The sequence below is a fragment of the Panulirus ornatus genome, chromosome 15, assembly GCF_036320965.1.
Source record: "Panulirus ornatus isolate Po-2019 chromosome 15, ASM3632096v1, whole genome shotgun sequence".
NCBI lineage: Eukaryota > Metazoa > Arthropoda > Malacostraca > Decapoda > Palinuridae > Panulirus > Panulirus ornatus.
Genome location: NC_092238.1, coordinates 28151842 through 28177630, shown reverse-complemented (window position 1 = coordinate 28177630; position 25789 = coordinate 28151842). Strand labels below are relative to the sequence as shown.

Here is a 25789-nt window from a genome sequence, read left to right as displayed (position 1 = left end):
CGCCATAATAACTCAGTTCAGCCTGGGGTAAAGACAGGGAAAACTATGTAATAATTTCAGTGTTATCTGGCGTAGAAAATTGCCACATAAACCTGATTTGATTTATTTTCGAAAATACGTAAAAAAAAACAACGCACAACTACTACTCAGCCAGGTACATCGTATATATATATATATATATATATATATATATATATATATATATATGTATTTATTTTTAGCAGAATGAAATGGTTTTGACATAGCGTGAGATGCGCTCCACCAGGGCTGTGTGGCGGGGGTGCGGGGGGGACCAACGTGGTGAAGTGGGCAGCGATGTGACTGAAATCCGAGTACCCGCGTTCCATCCTCAGGTTACAAAGGATTGGACAGCAGCGGCGAGGGAAGGGGGATTGGGGGGGTTCTCCATGGTATGTGCCGAGCTGTCACTTTGACCCCCTGACCTCTCTCTCTCTCTCTCTCTCTCTCTCTCTCTCTCTCTCTCTCTCTCTCTCTCTCTCTCTCTCTCTCTCTCTCTCTCTCTCTCTCCTTCGTTCCCTCCTGCATACGGCCTCTCCTCCTCCTCCTCCTCCTCCTCCTCCTCCTCCTCCTCCTCCTCCTCCACCCATAACCCAAACCTTACCCAGCACTCGGCCATTTCTCTGGTCTCCCATGAGACTCCCAAAGGTTCAAAAAAACAAAGCCACGGACGCCAATATACCCAACCTCGGTGGCGTCCCTCAGGGCGACTTGACGCCCCCGTACCTCAGATTCACGTCAGAGCTTTCGGCCCGTGTGAGTCTGCCCTGGCGAGGAGGAGTTTAGCGCCGTCAACTTTGAATTACGCGTGCCTGTGTTCGAGTCCTGTTCAGTTCGAGACCTGGAGCTATAACCTCAGCAGGATACCTACCCCTCTCCCCCCCCCCCCTCTCTTCAAGGGCCTCCTGCAGCTCCAGCGCTGCGCTACACTCCGTAGCAGGGATAGGATGGATTCCCTTCAAGCTAGAAGTTCCTAGAAAGAACTGTACTGTCTTTCGTAAGCTGACGTTCACACACACACACACACACACACATACACACACACACACACACACACACACACACACACACACACAGCCGATGCCACTGTGTGTGAAGGAATAAATTCATGTCCAGCAGCAGTGTTAACCAGAGGCTCTGGCTGGACTTGTGCCATTACTAGGGTGATTTTAAGTAGCGCATTTCCGATGGTGCCGTCATACGACGTCTTCTCCCCCATTTTCGATGGTTCCCTTGGTCCCCCCAAGAGGCCACCGTTGTCCCGTTCTCTCCTCCGTGCAGTGAACGAAAATGATCGTTGTACCTGGTCGTTGTTGCACTGGTGATTAACTCCGGCTTCCGTCTCGCGTAGGTGCCTCGCGTCCCTCTGTGGGACTCGCTGTCGTGTTGATGATCACTTGCATTTGTGCTGATTGTGTCTGGCACCTCGTCCTTGTGCCGCGTCGTGTCGTCGTCGTCGTCCTCGTGTGTGTTGTGTAGCTCTTGCATCGTGCTGTCGTCTTGTGCGCCCCGTGGTGCTGTGTGAAGCCTTGCGTCACATAGCCTTATCTCGCAGAGTCGCCGTTGTTAGAGGGATGCTGCCTCAGCGCTGAGTAGATGCCTCTCCTCCCTTCCTACAGCCAGAGTGCTGTCCTACCGCTGAGGTGCAGCTTGCCGCCTCACTGGCCTAGATGCTGAGGTAAAGCTGAGGCTGTTGTCTCCTGCTGTGACCTTAGGACAGCTGAGGTGGTGGTGCTGTTGTTGTTTACTGCGTACGCCTTGGTTCGCAAGGTCTGTGATCTTTCGTGTGTGAAATGCACAAGAGGTGTTGACAAGTCGAGTGTCCGCCAGTCAGTGTTTACACACTGCCATCTAGAATGTTGCATCCGCCAATCAGCGTACAAAAGGATTCTCAGATGATACTATCGGCCAATCCGCGTACGCCAGGATCCTCAGATGATAGCGCCGGCCAATCAGCGTACCCCAACGTCCTCAAATGATAGCGTTAGCCAATCAACAGCCCTGTATGAGATCTGCCAGAACAAGCAGAGAAGTAAATGTCCATTTATCCTCCATGACCGAGAGAAAATGTCGTGAACATCGCTGACGATGTGATCAGCTCTTCGGAGACGCTGCCTGGGAGGAGCCAAGTCCTGGTCTCAGGTCCTGGCTGGCCGAGTGACATGCTGAGTCACATCTCCTGCAGGAGGCCGTGGTTCGATACCCTGAGGATGTCATTCTTATTGTAGAAACTATGATATTGGAAGGACGCCGCCAGCCCATAACGTGAAGACTTTGACTGAATAATTACATTCTTAAGTTTGTTAATTTGTTTCTAGTGATCTGTGATGTCTAAGTTACATTTCCGTACTTGAGAAACTGGTGATTGATATTTGTCATTTCTGTAGAATGGACGAGTGAAAATGACTTGTGGTCTTAAGAGGCAGCTCCTGAGTGTGAGTGTTTGGTGGCCAGTTCATCCCCGTCGCGTCTTGTAAACCTCACTGAACCTTAATGATGGGAACATCCCCTTAGCGAGCCCTGTTGGATGGAGAGGAGCTAGATGGAGAGTGATGTTCAGTGCACGCCTGAAGAAGGAGTGATGTTCACTGCACGCCTGAAGAAGGAGTGATGTTCACTGCACGCCTGAAGAAGGAGTGATGTTCACTGCACGCCTGAAGAAGGAGTGATGTTCACTGCACGCCTGAAGAAGGAGTGATGTTCACTGCACGCCTGAAGAAGGAGTGATGTTCACTGCACGCCTGAAGGAGGAGTGATGTTCACTGCACGCCTGAAGAAGGAGTGATGTTCACTGCACGGCTCCAAGCTCCCAGCGTCAGTCGGCCTTAATGTTGCCGTGAGCGATTGAGGCGAGAGAGAGAGAGAGAGAGAGAGAGAGAGAGAGTGGCTGTTCACATGAACAATAACCAGCCAGAAGTCAGGATGGGAGAACTACTTACAGTCTGAGGTAAACAACTGTATGTCGGAATTTATGTGGTTTCTACTTCCTCCTCAGAGAAACCACCTGAGAACCAGGGGTTTAAAGACCAGATGCCCTTCCTAGAGAACCACTGAGGTACTTCACCACCCGAGAACCAAGATGAAGACCAGACTTCCTTCTTCAAGAACCACCGAGGTGCTTCAGGGAACCATCTCAGAACCTGACCAAAGATCACTCGGGCTTCTGTAATAAAATCGACATTTCGTATCCTCGATATTGAGACATCAGTCCAGGAGGACGATGGCGGTCACACAGGCCCCCAGAGACAACAACAGGTTATGGACCAGGTTAAGACGTCTCTCTTTCCTACAAGAAACAAGAGAGGAGCCAGGTGAGGACCCAGGTGGATTGCGTCCACCCGCATCCAAGATATTGACGTAACCTGAGATTCTAATGTAAGTCATCAGGAAGTGGAGTAGAAAGCCTGGTCGAGCATCATCGTAAAAAGAAATCCATGACTGGCAATCAAGGTAAAGGAGGAAGATTGTAAATTTCTTTCCTATCCAGTATGAGAATGATGGAGACATAGCGCCATTATAATCAACTTAAACTAGACTCAAATTCCCGTCATACCAGAAAGTGGCGAGATAAATGACATACAAATATCCACCATCGCCATAGCCAGTTTAAGAGGCCCAGAATACCACGTCCATCGTAGCCAATCAGAGTCCAGAGGCAAGACTTAACCTTTTGGTATGACCAATCAGGAGGCAGAACTTAGAACCTCTCTTACGACCCCCAACTCTCTCTCTCTCTCTCTCTCTCTCTCTCTCTCTCTCTCTCTCTCTCTCTCTCTCTCTCTCTCTCTCTCTCTCTCTCTCTCTTACCTTCTACCCCCCCCAACTTTTACTTACAGCTGGGTTAATGGACTTCCCCGGACGAGGAGGGAAAAGGATAAGAGAGGGCATTTCTTACTGAAAGGAAATAGCGCTATCAAGAGCATCCATTTTTGGCCCACGCCGTCTTTGAGGCGGTTATCAGAAGGGGTTCGACCAAGGGGTGGTCGAAGGGGTTGGGGGTTCGGGGATGAGGAAGAGGTTATGGGGTTGTGCTGTGTCGTTAAGTATATTGTCCATATGGCGTAGGGGTAAAGGGGAGAGGGAGTGGTGTGGGTGTGTTGGTCTTCAAGCGTACTAGAAGTTGCTCATACTGATTCATTGTCTCTCTCTCTCTCTCTCTCTCTCTCTCTCTCTCTCTCTCTCTCTCTCTCTCTCTCTCTCTCTCTCTCTCTCTCTCTCTCTCTCTCTCTCTCTCCCCCTGAGCAAGATACCGTGGATTACCCCTCGCCAGGGTCCACGCCAGACGATATTTCAATCCCTTGTTGTTATGAAATGATAAAAGAAAAAAAAAGAAATATGCAACTGTAGCACCCTTTAATGATAGTAGTTAAGGACGATTTAAGTAGTTGAAGTTGTTAGTTAGGATTACGACGACAAACGACCATTAGCGAAGACATCTGTCGAGGGAATAAATTTCTTATTTTCCGGTTTAGAATTAACAATGACTTACAGAATGTTCATTTATCAGCTATCCTCGCCTTGAAGGACCTCATTGCTTCGATGATAGTGACATTATTAGGCAATTTATTCCAGTTTTCATTAACCTCATATTTTGTGTAGAAATGTTTTCCAACATCAAAGTGAAAGAAAACTTTCTTTTTTTTTTTGGCCTCAAAGCTTAAGCCTATTTGTTTCTCGTTCCAGGGGTCGCTCTGTACTGGAAAGAAAAATTATGTATTTTGTATAGTGATTTTAGTGGATTTTTTTCTTTTTTTTCGAGGGTGTGAGCTCAAAAATTAGAATTAAGTCACAGTTGAAACCCTCGCTTCATCAGAAATTTTTTTGGGTAGGGGGTTTCCCTCTGATGTGTGGCTTCATATGGCTTGTCACTTGTTCCAGGTGTTGTATGGCTTGTTACGACGTTCGTTTGACACATAGCTTGTTACCTGGTCCGGGTGTTACATGGCTTGTTATATGGTCCGGGTGTCACAAGGCTTGTTACTCGATCCGGTTGTTACAATCTACGTACCTTGATCCCAGCCACTCTCAAGCCTTACCTCGATCGCGTTGTGGGTTAGTAACACTGTCTGATGCTTTTGACTGTGAAACTTCCTTACAGTTACTTCTAAGATCGCCTTTTAGCTTTCTGAAGATGCTTTTACTGTGAAACTTCCTTACAGTTACTTCTAAGATCGCCTTTTAGCTTTCTGATCAGCAAGCAGCAGCTAAAGCTTAGAGTCTTAGCTTTAAGGATGAATATTACTCATAACTTGACGATCATGCTTCCCATGCACCTCTAGAAAGTTCATTCCCAAACCTCTTGTGTTCGTGGTTTTTTTCCAGCGATTTTAAAACTGTCGTATTTCACACCTTTTGACAATCAGTTTATTTATATCGTTTTTTGGGGGGTTTTTTCCTCATCAGTTCCCTGACGAGTTGCGTATTTTGTGTATTGAGTCTTTGTGCCTCCCCGGTATGATTTCATTCGAGACTATTGGCCTTCCTCCTGGTATGATTTCATCGAGACTATTGTCTTTCCTCCTGGTATGATTTCATTCGAGACTATTGGCCTTCCTCCTGGTATGATTTCATTCGAGACTATTGGCCTTCCTCCTGGTATGATTTCATCGAGACTATTGTCTTTCCTCCCGGTATGATTTCATTCGAGACTATTGTCTTTCCTCCTGGTATGATTTCATTCGAGACTATTGTCTTTCCTCCTGGTATGATTTCATCGAGACTATTGGCCTTCCTCCTGGTATGATTTTATTCGAGACTATTGTCTTTCCTCCTGGTATGATTTCATCGAGACTATTGTCTTTCCTCCTGGTATGATTTCATCGAGACTATTGTCTTTCCTCCTGGTATGATTTCATCGAGACTATTGTCTTTCCTCCTGGTATGATTTCATCGAGACTATTGGCCTTCCTCCTGGTATGATTTCATCGAGACTATTGTCTTTCCTCCTGGTATGATTTCATCGAGACTATTGTCTTTCCTCCTGGTATGATTTCATTCGAGACTATTGGCCTTCCTCCTGGTATGATTTCATCGAGACTATTGGCTTTCCTCCTGGTATGATTTAATTCGAGACTATTGTCTTTCCTCCTGGTATGATTTCATTCGAGACTATTGTCTTTCCTCCTGGTATGATTTCATTCGAGACTATTGTCTTTCCTCCTGGTATGATTTCATTCGAGACTATTGGCCTTCCTCCTACACCTGTATCACCAGTAGTTGTATTGGACTGGATTGTTAAAGACATCTGAAAAATACCTAAGCTGAGAATCGCTTTGTGAATACGCCACTCTTACACTGAGGAAGTAGTTAGTATATTCAGTTATCATTCGTCGTTTTCCGTTACTGAATGTCTCTTTTAAACGACTTTATATATATATATATATATATATATATATATATATATATATATATATATATATATATATATATATATATATATATATATATATCACATGTTTACCAATGGCGTCCTAGCTTCGTCTCTTCGATGTATATCAACTGACTGTTATATTTCTCTCTTGTGTCTCCCCTGATGATGTGATTATTACACGAAAGTGCACTTGGGAACTTTTCGTGTTTCATTTTCCCCGTAGACTCATAGGAATATCTTGATCACGCGCAAAATTGTGATCCTTTCCAACATATATATATATATATATATATATATATATATATATATATATATTCAGTGCCAAATCTATCAACTTATGAAGGTCGAAATATTAGTTTATATTAAGAGACCTTTTTTTTTTCCCCTCTGTTCCTGTTGGTAGTAAGTTCTGTTGGAAGATTTACTTTTTTTTTCCCCTCACGAAACTACTCAGAGAGAATCTTCTCCTTGAGAAGCCATGTTATTCATGGGCTGTTAATCTCAAACGGTCTTGGAAGTATGTACCTAACCTTAAGTTGATTGATGGTATCCATCACATTTCGCGGTTGCCGGAGCGAGGCTAATTGGACGCGAGCGAGAATGCCCATTTCTTAGTCATCCCAACCAGTGATAATTTCCGTCACATTTCGCGGTTGCCGGAGCGAGGCTAATTGGGCGCGAAGTAGGTGCCCATTTCTTGTCATCTTTCCTCGAATATTGGAGTCACATTGGCCACCCTCGGGTAGATATAATGAGGTTGGATGGTGGTGGGGTAAGTGTGCAGTGTGTGTGTGTGTGTGTGTGTGTGTGTGGGTCTCGGACGAAATGCGACGCAAGATAAAGGGAGGGGAGAGAGAGAGAGAGAGAGAGAGAGAGAGAGAGAGAGAGAGAGAGAGAGAGAGGGGGAAACAGAAGCTGGGGAAAGAAAGAAAGAAAAAAACCAAGAAGTTATGGAACGAGGCAGTTCCGGAACATGTAGGCCTCCAACTGTCGAGTTGAATGAGGTGTAACGAGGTTATATATATATATGAGGTCACGCCGCTCCCGGTGTGTTAAGGGAAGAGAGAGAGAGAGAGAGAGAGAGAGAGAGAGAGAGAGAGAGAGAGAGAGAGAGAGAGACGGTGCAGCGGCACTTGCTAGCTCAGCATTGTAGCCAGATGAAGGTCGTATCGCTTACATGGATAGAATGAGGAACTCTTGTAGACGTGAGGGTTCAGTTGGTGTGGCCTGGTGGGTGTGGAGCATCTACGTGGCAGGTTGTAGGTGTAGTCTACCGACTAGTAAGCTGTAGAGGGTTATAAGCTGGTTGTAGATTGCTTAGGGAAGTTGTTGCTTGTGAAGTGGTAGGTATTAAGGGTTATGTGGGTGAGAACAACTGTGGTGAAAGACGTGAAGTTGTTTCCCAGTGGTTGTGATGGTGATAGAGACAAGTCGAGGAGGTGTAGATGTACGGGTGTGGGAGGTTGTAGAGGGTGAACCATAGTGATGATCCGGGTGCTGTGCAGATGTAGATAGTTAGCCAAAGTGGAGTTGAAGGTGCTGGGAATGTGGCAGGTGTAAAAGTGTGGTACATATGGGTTCGTTCGAAGATAGTGTTGATGATAGGTCAAGGTGGACGTCCTACACGCCCTGGAAGGGTGTAGTCTTAAGTTTAGACGCTGGGAGGTGAAGGAGGATGTGTATACGGGATGTGGCTCTAGCTGGGCTACTGTATATGTAGACGAGTGGCATTTGGGGAGGGAGGTCTCAACATGCTGAAGTGATGCCTAGAGCCATCTTCCACCCTCCGTGTCAGTCAGGGTGTTGACAGCAGCCACCCGGGGAAGTCCTACCCTCCTGACTTGTTGAAGTGACGCCCCTGAGGAACCATCTCTCTGTCTCTTAATACGAGCATAACTGAGCTAAACTTGACGTCTTTTTCTTTTCTAAATTGAACAACATCGTTCGTGATTGCCTCTGTTGAGAAGAAAACAGGACGAGAAAAAAGAAAGAAGAAACCAATTAGATCTCCTCAGGTATTTGCTGACCTGAACCTCAAAGGTGGGAAGGACGAAGGAAGGAAGGCTAATTCCACAGCTTCGTTGTTCGAGAAATAAGAGAAATGACAACGATCAATCCTCGTGTGGCCGATCTCCACACAGAAATAATGGGAAGCAGTAGTTGGAGGCGTGCCACGGGGGTGAGGTGTATAATCCTTGGTGACATGGACACACGCAGATACCTCATGGGAACAATGGTTGAAACAGTACCTGTGGAAGAGGGAGAAAGAGGCGTCACCAGCATCACAGAGAACAGAAAGGGATGGGTGGGGAGAGTTGAAACATGTTTAATTAATGAGACGGAAGGCTTTTGATTCCACTCAGAACAGTACTCTATACTAGGCTAAATGAAACCCCCCTTTAGATATGAAACAACTGCCCTCCCGAAAAATGATTACGGCATCTATACAGCACCCCTAGCTCTGGGGATCTGATTTAATGATGATGATTATATGGGGGTTTCCTGAATAGAACGGAGGAAGCGGGTATTCACAACGTGTTTATGTTACTATAACGTTGAATGGTGGTGCTCTGAAATTGAACAAAGGGGAAACGAGAGACTGGGGAGATATAGGAAGAAAGTGCGTTTTAGTGCTATTGAGTTTAACCAGGTCACTACCTCCCTCATTCTGAGATGCTCCGAATGAAGAGAGAACGTATGTTCAGTGTGAGAAAGAGAAAGGGGTATTGGAGTAAGGAGAGGAGGGAATGTGGGTTGAGGTACGTTGAGTGAAATCACAAGAGTAACGAGCAAGAAGCTGAAGAGAGAAGATCTAGATCTGTGGAGAGAAGAGACTAGGCCACAGAACAGAACCTTGAAGGACACCACCATTGTTGATAAGAAAACGAAAAGATAAACGTCGATAAGATAAGACGAGGGGGAAGTGGAAGGTCGCCTCATTATCAACGATTACTGGAGTGACCACGACCAGAGGGAGGACCGAAAAAGCCTAACGAGACCTAATGCCGCACCCCCATCAAAATGCTCTGGGGTTATGTACAGGACAAAAGACTCACACAAAAAATCCCTGACAGAGGAGCGCCAGAGATGAAGCACATAGGAATGATCATCATCATCACCCATACGTCTGTAAGACCTCGCACCAGCCTTTCCATTCCTAACTGTTGTCTTCTCACGACATTTTTTCCCCTCGTCCACCTCCTATATTTTTCTCCCTCTCTTGTTTTATGCCATTCAGTACCCGACCTGGCTCAAGACACGTCCCAGGAGACGTACATGCGAATGTAGGTGGGTCCGTTGCAGATAACGAGAGACGACGCATAACGTAATGTGTGTGTGTGTGTTGTGTGCTGTGTCGTGAGTATGCAAGGGGTGGATACACACACACACACACACACACACACACACACACACACACACACACACACACACACACTGCGACAGTTACTTAACTATATAAAGTTGCACGAAAGTTTGTTGCATAGCTGGACACACACACACACACACACACACACACACACACACACACACACACACGTTCCCTAGAGAGTGTAGCTGGTCACTGCGGTGGGAATGGTGGTTGGGATCGTGGTAGTGGTGGTTGGGATCGTGGTAGTGAGGGCAGGTGAGTCAGGCTGTGCGTGGCACTACACTATGAAGACAGTAATCAACAGTCACCCCTCCCCCCACCCACCCCCTCTCCTCAATCGTCCACCCTCCGCCACTAACCACCCCCCCCCAACCCCCCTCCTCCTCCTCCTCCTCCTCCCCACACCCCCCCCTCTCCCTCTGCAGTTAGTAGTTCACACAGCTGGGGTGAGGGAGGGGGATCGACGACCACACACCCCCCTCCCTTGCCCCTTTCCTCACCACGACCTGCCCCCATCCCCACCTTCTTCCCTTTGTCGCGTATTAGCGGGTCGATCTCCATGGGGGAAGGGGGGTAGATTACCCCCTAAAGGGGGGAAGAGGGGGAGCAGGGGAAGGAGGACAGAGAGAGAGAGAGAGAGAGAGAGAGAGAGAGAGAGAGAGAGAGAGAGAGAGAGAGAGACAGAGAGAGAGTAGAGGAAATGAGGGAGTGTGATCAGGAAAAGCGTGAATGAGAGTGCATGGAAGGGCCAGATAACAGGAGAATGGATGGTCTATGGCGAGGTTGTCTGCTGGAGGACAGCAGTAGTATCCCGAGCTCCGAATGTGTATAGAAAGAGACGGGATAGTAAAGCAGAAGGCTCCTCCCCACACACACACACACACACACACACACACACACTCCACCTGACACATCCTCCGACAGATAAACATTTATGGAGTACCATAGAAAATGAAAGAGTAGACACTGACGTGGGAATTTTGTAGGAAAGTGAAAATGGGAAAAGACACACCGCGGATTTGTGGGAGAGTGAATATGGGAAGACACATTCCTCGGCTCATCTGGAAAGGAGGTTTATATATATATATATATATATATATATATATATATATATATATATATATATATATATATATATATATATATATATATATATATATAAGAAGATGAAAGGTGAAAAACGAATATATTTTCCTTCTCCATCAGTCATATTCACTGATGATTGATATCAGTAATGTAGTTTTAAAGGTATGCTTTAAATACGGTTATAGACCTCGCCCTGGCAACATCTACTGGTAGATCATCTACTGGTCGATCATCTACAGGTAGATCATGTCAGTATTTCATAATTCGTCAATTGAAAAGAATGCTTCTACCATTTTTGTATAACAATTACAAACTCGCGTTCATTTATAAATTACCATATATCTACCCCGAACGATCCATTTGTCTTGAGTGAAGCCCGCACAGTCAATTAATGTTTTGAAAACTTCAATTAGTCATCCATAGAGTCTGCATTTTCTGTTTCTTTTTTTTTGAGAATCGTTTAGATTTCTAACTGTAATGCCCAACATTGTCCCTTTAATCAAATACAGCGAGGTTGTGGTGTATAATTTGACCCAATGCTCTTCTATGTAGAGCATGATCAAAAGGTTTTTGAAACTCCACACATGTGATATATATATATATATATATACATATATATATATATATATATATATATATATATATATATATATATATATATATATATATATATATATATATATATATATTAAAGGGTGATATGGCCAAAGAACTATTGGATTCCTTTAACTTGATCTTACGAAATCCTTGTCTACATCCCTTAACGGAGTGTATGATAGGTTATTGTATTCCATTTTCTCTACCTATAAAACCTAGGAAGGAGCAGTAGGTCGCATACATGAGAGAGAGACTCTCTTCTCTCTCTCTCTCTCTCTCTCTCTCTCTCTCTCTCTCTCTCTCTCTCTCTCTCTCTCTCTCTCTCTCTCTCTCCTGCAAATTGATGGTGCGTTCACCAGGTTGCAGTCTCTCTCGTGTGTGTGTGTGTGTGTGTGTGTGTGTGTGTGTGTGTGTGTGTGTGTGTGTGTTGGGTGCTTTCCCTTCCTGTAGCGCTGCTATTGAATATTTCAGTGACCGGAAATGCTATTCCTCGTGTTTCTTCTCCCAACATTTTAAGCAAAAGGTCACCAGGAGCGACGAGTGTACCTATCTCATCCTTTTTTTTTTTTTCTATTTTAATTCTAAGTATTACACACCTTTGAAATTTATGTATGTATACAATTTTTTTTCTCTCTCTCTCATTTTCTTGTACCTGGAAATAGATACATTTTGTGCATGAGGAACAATTGAAAAAAAAAAGGGAAATGATTGTGAACATTTGAACTAACTGCTTGTTAGATAAGGAAACCATTTGATCTAACTACTTGTTGGATAAGGAAACCATTTGATCTAACTACTTGTTGGATAAGGAAACCATTTATTTATTAGTGATTATCAAGACGTCACTCTTGTAAGGTTGCTGATCCCTATATGATATTTTCTTATAACAAAATCAGAAAAATGTTTAAACTTATCTTTTTTTTTCTAGTGCCTCTCATGTTCTTCTCTATAATCTCCATATATTCTTATATACACTCCTTATCCCGTTAGTTGTCTATATGGATTTCCTTTATCTCGATTTGTATCTGTTTAAACCTTTCATTTCCCTAAATCATCCAGCGTGTCAGTTCTTCTCATTTCCTTTTGGGTATCCTGTTGTCTCTCGTCAAGGAGACACATTTTGTTTACACAGTTAACGCTGTATCCTATTTCTTTTACTTCATCTTTCGTCTAAAAGCTTCATCGAATTTGTATTACCAACATCCGGATGCGTTTCGTCAAAGCTTCTCAGGTTTAGTAGAACCATGTCCCTATCTTTCTAATCAAGGCAGATTTTTTTGTTTTTACACAGAATCTATTGCTGCGTTGATCACTGTTAACCCAACTTTTCACTGACCTCATGAAAGGTAATTAGCTCTTTATCTCTGGGTAGCACTGTTTGCTATACAGTTGCCTCGCGTTGGGTCATGGGTCATTTGATACAAATTGTATTTTCCTTTTCAATCGATTGGTCTGGTTCCCTTGTGGTCGCCTGTCCAGGTTAGAAAGCGATGGGAGAGGGAGAGGGGAAATGAATGATGAAAATGAGGTAGAATGAAGGGAGAGGGAGGCGAGAGTGGGGCAGAGTTGTGAGAAGAGTGAGGGAAGGCAAATAGTGAAAGAGAAGAGGAAGTAACAGAGAGAAGGAGAAGGAGGAGTGAGGGAATAGATAAATAGAAGGGTTAAGGGAAAAGGGAGAAATAGAGGAATGGAAAGTCACATGTGTTGAGTCACAGTTACACCCAGTAGTCACATACACATTTTCTGAGATTCGGCCACGTTTACCAAAGTCTGAATCACTCTGATTTTTACCTGAATCTAGAAATTCTCACCTGAAACATCTGCAAATGGCCTTGAAATCGCTGATTTGCCTGAATTTCCGTGACGAAGGTTTCAGCCAGGAACAAAAGAAGAAACAAGGAGTTAGAGCATTTACAGAGAGGGTAAGAAGGAACACTGTGAATGTAGGAAATAAATGAGGAGGATAAGTAACTGGTGGTGCATGCAGGGTAATATTAAAAAGACGTACCTGGTGCCTTAGTTTTCATGAGACAGGAATTAAGACTGGAAATAATAACACGGAGGGTTTAAGTTAAATTAGAAACTCCTCACGACTAATTACTGCTTATAATCTTTTGATAAATGAAACAAAAAAAATGAGTCTGGATAAATCATCTCAATTGGTGTATGAAGGTCCGAGAGAGGTCATGGGTTCTGAACCCTTCCACTTAGGGTTGGAAACCTTACATTGAAAGACCACCTGCACGTCTCAGACCCTCATTACTGAGGTACGAGACACATGAAGTCCCCGGGAGACCATGAGACACCACAGAGGGAGGGAGAATACGTGCACGGTTCTGGCAATCGGTGATGAGAGAAAGTTGGTCAAGCGAGAGCCTCGGTGTGTTTGCGTGGCACTGAAGAATTAGCATGCCAGGGTGGCCGAGAAATGGCAGGCGATGCGTTCGTATGACAGTCGCGCCACATGACAGATGGTTTCCTATGACAGGGCGTTGAGGCTGATTCAGTGTGGCTGCCTCTGTGTCGGGATGGGGTTTTGTGGGTCATGCAGGTCGGGCCTGACGAGAGGCGAGGTCAGTGACACCGTCTCGACCTTGCCCAGTGCCTCATGACTGTGGGGGCCGAGGGGGGGAGAGGTGGTGTGTGTCACTGGCCTCCTGTCCCTTACTACCGCCCCTTCCCCCCTCCCCCCCCCACTCCCCTTCCTGTGTTGTCCTCCCCCCTCCTCCTCCCCATCAACATCTCCTCCTCTTCCCTCCCTTCGTCTCCTCCCCCTCTCCCCTCTTCCCCCTTCCCCCACTTCCCTCCCCATCTTACTTCCTCCCATGCTCTCTCTCTCTCTCTCTCTCTCTCTCTCTCTCTCTCTCTCTCTCTCTCTCTCTCTCTCTCTCTCTCTCTCTCTCTCTCTCTCTCAAACCTCGCTTCATTCCCAACTTCTTCTTACCTTCATTCCTCCCTTTCCTTGCCTCATTACCTACCCCACCCCTTCCCTCTACCCTCGTCCTCCCTTACCCCAGCCCCTCCCCATGATAAGCCCTCCCCCTTTCCGCCCCCCTTCCAGCCCCCCGCCAGGTCGGAGAATATGAAACAGGAAGTAATAAACCTCAAAGCTTCCGCGAGGGTTTCGGGGGTAATATAGCGATATACGCAGGCGGCGACCTCATACCCAGAGAGGCCGACGTCCTGCGTCATGAGTACACAATATCGCCCATCTGGACTCATTATCTTCCTCCCTCCCCTCCTTCCCTCGACGCCCCTGGGGCGTGACCGGCGCCCACAACATTACCCGAGCAGCAGCTCAAGGAACAGACGCGAGGAAATTACAAGATAAGAAGATAAGATTAAATTCCCTTTGATGACGAAGTAAAGATTTTTACCCGAACGGAAGGAAGGTGGCAATACACGTCATTGTATGCTAGACATCGTCCATAATGAATTACGTCATATATATATATATATATATATATATATGGAGCGGGGTGGCGCCGGGAATGGATGAAGGCAAGCAAGGATGAATATGTACTTGTATATATATATATGTATATGTATGTGTATGGATATGTGTATATGTATATATGTATGTATATGTGCGTGTATGGGCGTTTATGTATATATATAAGTGCAGGTGTGTGGATGGGCCGTTCTTCGTCTCTTAGAAGATAATTTTGGAAAAAAAGAATTCATCATGTCACCATTAGGGCATAGTTGAAATATAATGACGATAGAGATAAGGAAAGTCCCAGCGTAATTGTCAGTGTTTACATGTTATCATAAGCTATCTCTGACTACGAGGAGAGAGAGAGAGAGAGAGAGAGAGAGAGAGAGAGAGAGAGAGAGAGAGAGAGAGAGAGAAGTGTCACATAAAATGTTTAACGTTTTCTTTCTTGGGTAAACATCAGCTAAAATTGACTATGGTAATCATCTTAAGTGATTTATTATGAAATAAAACAGTTTTTGCTTTTTCTCTCATTTTTTTTCTTCAATATTTTCAGCTTGATAAAGATATGATCGAGGACGTATAGCATTATCTGCCTTGGAACACGTCAGACCTTCCGCGTTACATGTCATTTTCCCCACCCTCCCCCAGGCTGGTTCACAGCACGTAATGGCAATTAAGAGCATTTTCACAGCACCTGCCTCGGGTCACGCCAGTACGCAACTTGACCCAATCGACCTCTGAGCCCGCAGGATCGTATGAGGTGTCCAGGGTTGACCTCTGACCCCGTCTCTAATTCTGCGATCTGTCCATGGTTGACCTCTGACCCCGTCTCTAATTCTGTGATCTGTCCATGGTTGACCTCTGACCCCGCGTGATGTGTCCAGTGACCTCTGACCCCATTTAACCGTGCGATATGACCAGGCTTGACCTGTGACCCCATTTGATTCTATGATATGACCAGGCTTGACCTCTGACCCCATCTAATTCTATGATATGACCATGCTTGACCTCTGACCCCATTTAACAGTACGATATGACCAGGCTTGACCTCTGACCCCATCTGATTCTATGATATGACCATGCTTGACCTCTGACCCCATTTAACCGTACGATATGACCAGGCTTGACCTCTGACCCCATCTAATTCTGTGATATGACCAGGCTTGACCTCTGACCCCATCTAATTCTGTGATACACGCAGAGTTGGCCTTTGACCCCTCATTCTATGATTGTGTCCGGGGCTGACCCCTGACCTCATTTAGATGCACGACAACGACCATCAGTTCGTACAGGGAAAGCTATAGGAAGTGATGATGCCAGTTAATGACGAGTTCCTCTCCTTCGTCCTAACGATCGCTTCTCTGTGGTGATTCGCCAACTGTGTTCCTTCGTCTGGTGTTAGGTTAACGCGTGACAACAATTTGCTTCAGTCTCTCTCTCTCTCTCTCTCTCTCTCTCTCTCTCTCTCTCTCTCTCTCTCTCTCTCTCTCTCTCTCTCTCTCTCTCTCTCTCTCTCTCTCACACGCACTCACACGCAGTAATTAGCTAATAACGTTGATCTATGGCTCAGCAAGGGAAACAAACACGGGACCCTGATGCATAGCAATCTCAAACCTCGTCCGGATTCATTCATTCCTGACTCCCATAACCCGAACATGCTTTAGCCGGGTGGCCTGTGTCGTCCGAATGTATTGATTCTTGACTTTACGCTCTCCCTTCCTCCACCCACCCGCCTTTCACCAATCGGTTCGTGGCTTCGCTTATCGTAGCCGAAGCCAAGGTTTGTATGGTAAATCCGGATGTGATGCTCGAGGGAGCCGAGTGTTTGGCGAACGCTAAGGAAGAAGGGCAGGGTTTACTGTTTTTCTTTTGGTATGCTCTTACAACCTCGTTGTTGTTCTCTCACAACCCCATTGTTGTTATCTTGGCACTCTGTTGTTGTTCTCTTAACACCCCGTTGTTGTTCACTTACAACCCCATTGTTGTTATCTTGGAACTCTGTGCACCTAGACACATTGTAATTATAATTTTGATATATATATATGTATATATATATATATATATATATATATATATATATATATATATATATATATATATATATATATATAAGAGCTTCGTCTCTTCGATGTATATCAACTGACTGTTATATTTCTCTCTTGTGTCTCCCCTGATAATGTGATTATTACACGAAAGTGCACTTGGGGACATATCGTGTTTCATTTTCCCCGTGGACTCATAGGAATATATGTATATATATATATATATATATATATATATATATATATATATATATATATATATATATATATGTATATATAGACAGTGTGCCACTGAATGTCTGGTCAAAGAAAGATAAACAAAAACTCATGACCAAGATAGATGTAGGTCGCAGTGAGCCTCGCCATTTATAGATTGCTTTTGTCCTTGTGGTTGTAAGCGGTTCGAGGGAGGTAATAGTGACTAATTAATGCTCCCCGAGAGTTAGTGGTCATTAATGGCTCTCAGAAGCTAATGGTCATTATCCCAGAATTATTTCCAGAGTATTAGATCATACGTAGGTAATTAGAGAGCGTCAGTTATTAAGTATACTGAAGGTTGATATCGAATATTTTTTTCATTTCTTTTATTTACGGAAGACATTAATTTGTCGGTTTGCTCTTGGTAGAACGCTTCGCAAATGTAAGAAGAAGGATTTAGAGCAATAGATAAAGAAAGGAAAAAAGGAAAGAAAGAAAGGAAGAAAGAAAGAAAGAAATAGATACTAGCCATAAAACGTCGAATAAGGGGAAAAAAATCGAGAAAGAATGAGAACGGAAAAAAGTGCGAAAAAAAATAGGAGGAAAAGATAGACGAAGGCCAGATGAGATCTTGCTGGACAGCGAGAGAAAGAGGGAGAGAGAGAGAGAGAGAGAGAGAGAGAGAGAGAGAGAGAGAGAGAGAGGGAGGGAGGGAATGGGGTATATGAATAGAATAATGAAGGAAGAAAAAATATGAGGAAACATTCCCATGCGTGACGAGCGGAGCAGAGGGAGGTCCATCTGTGTTGTCATGAGGAGAAATGAGGGCCATTCCTCATGTCTCCCTCACTCCCTCTCCCTCTCCTCCCGCTCTAATGGTTGTTGCTGGTGTTGGGGGTGTCAGTGGTGGAGACGCTGGTGGGTAGTGGTTGTGGTGGTGATGATAGTGTAGGTGATTGTGGTGGTGGTGGTAGGAATGGTGGTAGATGGTGGTGACGTACTTGGTTCTGGTGATTTCATTTATGATAGTAGTAGTAGTAGTAGTAGTTGTTGTTGTCGTAATAGTAGTAGTAGTAGTAGTAGTGGTAGTAGTAGTAGTAGTAGTAGTAATAGCAGTAGTCGTAGTAGTAGCGGTAGTCGTATTAGTATGGGCAGCAGCAGTAGTAGTCGTAGTAGTAGTAGCAGTAGTAGTAGTAGTAGTAGCAGTAGTAGTAGTAGTAGTAGTAGTAGTAGTAGTAGTATAGTAGTAGTAGTAGTAGTAGTAGTAGTATAGTAATAGTAGTAGTAGTAGTAGTAGTAGTAGTAGTAGTAGTAGTAGTAGTCGAAGTGGTATAGTGGCGATATTAGCGGTGGAAATAACACTATCGGTGTAACCAGTGGTTGGTGGTATGTGGTTGCTGGCTTCTTGACGCAGACAGACAGTGGCATGTTTAGAGACGACGAAGGTGGGTGATATTGGAGGCACAAGGTCACCCAAGGTCATCCAGGGTCACACCGGGTCACCAGCAGGGGCCTACGTCATCCTCTAACCCCATAAGTCGAGTCCTCTGATGAAAAAGAAAAAAAAGAGAAAATTCTCTTTTTTTTTCCCTGTCTTTCAACTTTTTGAAGGTGTTGTTTTTTTAATTATGAATGCACCAGCCCAGCTAAATTTGGCATCAAGAGAAAATGAACCTCGTCTCTTTTTTTTTTTCTTTTTACTTTTTTTACTTCCAGGGAAGGATTTAGGAGTCTGGATAGGTACAAAAGATTGTGTGAGTTTACAAGGATTTGTACGATAAGAATTCCATACAGCGGAGAATGCTTTGCGTTTGTGTGAGAAATATAGAAAACGAGAAGCGGGTCTCTGGGTCGATGCCATCTTGAAAATAAAAAGTGAAATTTTTCCCTTCACAGAAATTAACGTGGAGATCCTTACTGGCCAGGGCGCGACACACAGCTCTCTGGTGTATGGTAATGGCGTATACATAGTCAGAGATAATGGAGGAATCGCTGTAAATTATTTATGAGATAAACCAGTGTCTGATAATGGTGTAAGGATGTGATCTAGAGAACAAAAGATGAGGGGTTTCCTTTATTTCACTTCCTCCAGAATTCGTTAAATACTTTCCCTCAACACTTCTTTTTCCCTTGCATGATCCTCTCTGTGTTTCAATTAAGCCCGTGACTGAAGCCTTCAACATACACACACACACACACACACACACACACACACACACACACACACACACAACGTAATGTTTTCATCTTAAGTTTGTAATATATATATATATATATATATATATATATATATATATATATATATATATATATATATATATATATATATATATATATACACACCTTTGTTTTTAAAGTAATCTTTGGAAAAGTATTCTGAGTAAATGCAAAGTTATGCAGGAACTTAAAGAACACTTAATTTATAAGTGCACTTGAAAGCCATAATAATTGCAAAAAAAAATAGTTCTTTAGGAGGTTAGAGATTATTAAGTGTTCCTCGTACTTAATTGCCCCGTCTTGTGTTGTTTACAGAGGTCATGTCAGCTTGTTCCCCTTAATGACTCGTTTAGTGTCATTTGCCTTTGATGACATTCCTTGATAATCATATTTCGTGATATCTGTATTTGATGTATTATTATTACTATTATCATTATCATTATTATTATTATTTCATACTATTCGCCATTTCCCGCGTCAGCAAGGTAGCGTTAAGAACAGAGGACTGGGCCTCTGAGGGAATATCCTCACCTGGCCTCCTTCTCTGTTCCTTCTTTTGGAAAATTATTATTATTATTATTATTATTATTATTATTATTATTATTATTATTATTATTATTATTATCATTCTCGTGCTGGTGAGTTCATTTAAGTCTCCAAGAAACATCTGCCAACAATGATGTTCTCTCTGATACACAGAAAAACAATCCTTGATAGATATAATATAAACCCAACCCCTCCCCCCACCTGTTTAAAGCAGTGACCCCCTCACCCCACACCTCACCCCCAACCCCCCCAACCCCCTCCTTTATTCGCCTCGAACATCGTGTTCAACGAAACGCAAAACGTAGTGGAACCTCGCTAGGCACGAGGACTGTGTTCAGCGAATCATAAAAGAGAAAAAGGAAAAAAAGAATCGTGTTTCTTCGATCGGAATTGATCGTCACTACAATCCTCACTGTAGCCATTGAGAGAGAGAGAGAGAGAGAGAGAGAGAGAGAGAGAGAGAGAGAGAGAGAGAGAGGAACAGTAGCGACCACTCTTTGCAGAAAGAAAATATATATATATATATATATATATATATATATATATATATATATATATATATATATATATATATATATATATATACATATATATATATATATATATATATATATATATATATATATATATATATATATATATATATATATATATATATATATATATATATATATATAAAAGAGATGTTTGAGGCCGTAATATACATATTGAAGAAAACGGGAAATATTGTTTACACAAAGGGACCCCATCCGTCACAGAGTGTGGGGTCGGTGCCGGGAGCAATTTCTGCTCCTTTGTTCCTTGCCGATGCTGGTGGGTATTGTGCGCTTGAGGCGGAGGCTTGGGCAGAGAGGGCGAGGAGGAGGAGGAGGAGGAGGAGGAGGAGGGATACAAGGAAGACCATATGTGTATAAATGTGAATGTTGTGGGATGGAGAAGGTGTGTGGAGAGGACGCCCCATTCACTCGCGTGCTCGCGATGGCATGGTTGATATGATATATTATAGCTTTCCCACCAGTGGTGTTTGGTTGAAGATTTGCACCAGTGTTTCCGTAGGTTTCAACCACTGAAGACAAAATGGTCTGCACCACTGTAGACAAAAGGTTTGCACCACTGTAGGGAAAAGGTCTGCGCCATTTTAGGGAAAGGTCTTCAACACTTTATATGAAGTGTGAACGACTGTAGATATAAGGTTTGTAGTACTGTAGTTACCATGTCTACATCACTGTAGTTAAAGGTCTGTACCACTGTGGACAAAGGTCTGTACCACTGTGGCAGAGGTCTGCACCACTTTGACGTATGACGTGCCACTGCACCGAGTGCCACTGTAACCAAAGATACATTCCCGCTGTAACTGAAGATGTGCACCAGTGTAACACCACTGTAAAGCAAGGCATATTGCCACTGTAACTAAAGATATGCCCCACTGTAACTGAAGGTATGCCCCGCAGTACAGATATGCACCACTGTAACTAAAGATATAACACCACTGTAATTGAAGGCATGTATCTCAAGAACGATATGAACCACTGTAACTAGTTGCCACTGAAGATAAACATCTCTCTCTCTCTCTCTCTCTCTCTCTCTCTCTCTCTCTCTCTCTCTCTCTCTCTCTCTCTCTCTCTCTCTCTCTCTCGGTAGATACGGATCCTCTCGCATTATTTTGACCAGTGCAGAGCACCAGAGGCAGAAGCATTCTTTTCTTTTTCCTTTTTTAATTACATTTCGGGGATAGAGATCTGAGCGAAGCTGTCAGTTTCTTGAACCCATCTGTGCCACTAGCTACTGACCGGTCATCATGCATGCCATGAGAGAGAGAGAGAGAGAGAGAGAGAGAGAGAGAGAGAGAGAGAGAGAGAGAGAGAGAGAGAGAGGAGTGACTCCTCGTTCCAGCGCCCCAAAACCTATGACCTGGCTAAGTGGGAGCATATAGACCTGGGTTCGAACTCTGCATAAAAGAAACCTCCCTTGCAACTCAGCTTTTAAACTGTTTATGCTACGTCTTCACGTTTTACTGACGTGACCATACGAAAACAGACGTCCTTCAGGTATGGTTCGTATGGTTCTGTGTTGTGATGATGAGGTTTCGATCCCATACCCAACTTCAGACACAGAACCACTTGGCTGTAGAGGTAGGAGGTGCAGGACACATATAAGGACGCGTGGTATGTGTCCTTCATACATCTGGGGGCCTCCTTACCGCACCATACTCTTTTCCTTCCTCAAATCAGCTGACCAGATTGATCAAGCAGGGCTACACACAAGACTCGCACTTACTCCACCCGTCCAGAGGTGCTTCTTTAGAGGTGTCTCTAAAGCAGCTTGGCTGGTTCATAAAGCCTGTCTTACGAGGACCTCTGGTGAATTGTCTCCGAACCCTCAGCCTTCCCCCCCCCCCCCCCTCTCCCTTCCACACCCATCCATCTAGCACCTCTTCCCACCATGTGCCACCCTCCACCTACTTCCTAATCTCGTGTTCCTTCAATTCACTCACAAACTCGCAACTATACACTCATACTTGCCCTCTCGTGCCTCACACTGAATTTGACAGAATCCTAATCGAACAGAAAAGATACCCCGACATCCATCTTATTTCAGAAAGTAATATTAAGACTTGATTGAATGCAAATTATTATGGTGTGGATAAATGTGAAGAACTGAGGGGGGAAAAAAGTCTTTGGAAAAGGCGTTTTTGAGCGTATATTCCTTCGTGAGTTTTCCCGGTATTTTAATCTGTTGAGGTTAACTTGAGATTGTCAATTCTCGACTCGCAACCACCTTAGAACAGTTCAGCCTCTATCCTGCACTCAAGCCTTGTTTGAAGCCGTCTCGTTGAGAGAAACGGGGACAGAGTACTAGATGGGAACACGTTAGAATAGTCTGACACAGGAGAAAAAAACAAACATTTGCTATAAACAAAGTAGGAATAGGATGACAGTGAGTAAAAATCGTGTATGTGTGTGTGAGAGAGAGAATGTAAGAGAGAGAGAGAGAGAGAGAGAGAGAGAGAGAGAGAGAGAGAGAGAGAGAGAGAGAGAGAGAGAATCAAAAAGGTGGCAGCAGTAGAATTAGTACGTAAGTTCTTCTTCTTCAGATATATGTGAAATCTTTGTCTCACACCATCTTGTGTCTTCTTCCTCAGGCCCGGAGCTGGGACGTCGTCCATAGATGAAGGAGTTGGATCCCAGTAGACGAGGAGGAGGGAGAAGCGAGGAGAACCACCTGTCACAGGCGTGCGTCTCTACGGTCATAAGAGTTTGATGGATCAAAGACCCAACCAGACCCATGATTTACGTGAGGCGACTTGATGTCTTGGGCATCGCTTTAGTAGACGGCGGATCTTAAATTCGTGCCTGTGGCTAGTGGCTTAAGCCCCTTTAGAGCACACGCGGTGAAACTCACTCGAAAACCTGTTCGGAAAATGGCCTCGTGATGGACACTGATCGTCTCGAAGGTGCCCTGGGAACAGTGACGTGAGGTGTGGGGGGGAGGAGTAACAGGAGGGCAAGGGCGGGGCGCCGTGGCTGGGTGGCACGGGCGTGATGGGCGGCTGGTTGGACGCCCACTGAACCACCCACTATGCTCTGCTACCTCCACACCGACGACAACCACTTCGCAGAGACCCACGCCAGCGACACCTGCAGATGACCTGCTAGGAAAACCCACGTCCCCAATCAGAACCCCTGTAGAAAAAAACAAAAAACACTCGGTCTTTTTTGACCATTAGGGCTTTTCCCAGGGTCATGAAGGCACCCTGCCGACATGTAACGTTGCGCCACGCGTCCGTGACTTTCAAATAAACATTAGAGCCAAAGGACATGCCCAGTGTGTAAGAGAGAGCCGCTGGCGAGGCGTGTTGAAAGCGCGCGGCTGTAAGAAGGTCACGACGATGACGAACCTGTCCTTCGAGGCCGTGGAAGAATGGCTAGACAGGCACCCAGACCTCGCCGCCGACTACTTCGTCAGGAAGGCCGAGCTGAGCGCCGTCAACAAGTGGCTGGTGGCTCACGGGTTCCTGACGGTGACTCAGGGCTCCTGCAGCAGGAGGGGCTCCGCCAGCCTCACAGGTAGCCCCTGCGTCAGTCCATCCTCTCCCATTGACAGGTAAGGTCATGAGTCTCTCTCTCTCTCTCTCTCTCTCTCTCTCTCTCTCTCTCTCTCTCTCTCTCTCTCTCTCTCTCTCTCTCTCTAACTCCCCAAAGACAGTGCCCCCGTGTGAGGCATATCATGAACGAATTGGAATCATTAAAAAAAAAAAGAATATCAGTGATTTCTGCGAATCAGCACAAATAAAAAAAAATGGCTCATATCTGGTATATGACACTAACGCAAAAGGTCTCTTTAAAGACCACGAAACTACAAATACCATCCCTCAGACTAAGAACCCACAGAAAACAGACCTTTTTACAAAACGACTCCCTCAGCGGAGGTAGGGACCCTCCCTCCAACGAGGCTTCCGTGTCGCGGGTAAGTCATGGCGTATAAAAACTCCACAGGAACGTAAGAGAGAGACCCTCCCTCCCTCCCTAATTACAGATCGATTCTTGGTGTGGTAAGACCTCCCTCATGCTAAATCGTAAGTGAGATAAGGAACCATGCGAAAGAGCCACCGAAGTACCTTGGTCCGCTAAGGGGGTCTTATTTAAAAGCCGTCAGCGTCTGTTCATATCCGCCAGTGGAAAATAAAAGAAATACGTTGATCACCTTCTTAAGATGTAAATTCTACGATTGTACACTTCCTCATTACACTACCTTCATGCTCCTTGCGATACACGAAGTCGTAAACCATTATGGGTTAATGGGAGGGGCTCGCCGTGACGATAGAACCCCCTCCCCCCCTCGGTCATTATTATACATATGCACCGTGACTGGGATAATGATGTGACGCTAATTAATTCGTAATGTAATGGTCTCTCTCTCTCTCTCTCTCTCTCTCTCTCTCTCTCTCTCTCTCTCTCTCTCTCTCTCTCTCTCTGTTTCTCTTGATGAGATTAAAAAGTCCTGGAGACAGCAGGAGCCCTGAATTCGTAGGGTCATCCCTATGGCGGTATGTATTTACGAGACAAAGGGGGGGGGGATCTCCATTAACATTTATAAAAATAGGATGCTACAAAATATCCATGGAAGATTGATCATGTAAGAATCCTATGAGGCAACGATTTGCATAACTGGATAACGTTATTACGACAGTGTGTAACACATCGCCATATTTTGCGCCGAAGAAAACGAAATTAGACCCGTGACGGAATAGATATAAAATACTGACCCCCTGTGACGTAAGGACACCTGTTATGTTGGGACTCTGACGCAAGAGCTCCCATGACAAATGGACCCCCCTCCCCTCCCCTCACCGTGTGACGTGAAGACGTAGGAACACAAGGGGGCCTTCCCTCCCCCTCCCCCCTTATGGTGTGTGACCGGCCCCGTGACCTGATCGAATGACGTAAACGATGCCCCTCCACCCACTCACCCTCTCCCCTTTCTTCACGATATATATATATTCCTCCGTGTGTTTAAGGTTACGTAAGGACCCCTCCCTCCCCACTCCCCCACTTGAATTATATAAGTACCCCCGGGGACACTGTATCCCTCTTTCATATAAGGATCTTCTTAACTTAAACACTTTTTTAAGGACAACGGTACGACTCCCCTGATCATACTGATGCGACCTTTGATCACAGCGGTACTACCAGTGAGCACGAACGCAGGGACCCTAGGCAAAATGGTGCGGTCTTACCCCGAAAAATTTTGGTAAAAGGCATAGCCATTCTTATCCACGGGTCGCACCGTCGTACCCGTCGATTGTACCGAAGGACTGTACCGTCGTGCTTAATTATTGTACCACTGTACTCAAGTGGTTTAGCATCTCTGAAAAACAAGGTTATTCTTGAGGTATAGATATGACC

The 25789-nt window shown here is 44.6% G+C and overlaps 1 protein-coding gene across 1 annotated transcript in view; it reads left to right on the top strand.

The window, feature by feature from the left end:
- LOC139753804 (dual 3',5'-cyclic-AMP and -GMP phosphodiesterase 11A-like) overlaps positions 1–25789 on the top strand; it is a 362719-nt gene that overhangs the window by 260035 nt on the left and 76895 nt on the right. The window contains exon 7 of the mRNA XM_071670684.1: positions 23026–23987. Coding sequence (XP_071526785.1) covers positions 23773–23987 — 215 coding nt within the window. The 5' untranslated portion in view covers positions 23026–23772. The remainder of the gene's footprint in view (positions 1–23025; positions 23988–25789) is intronic.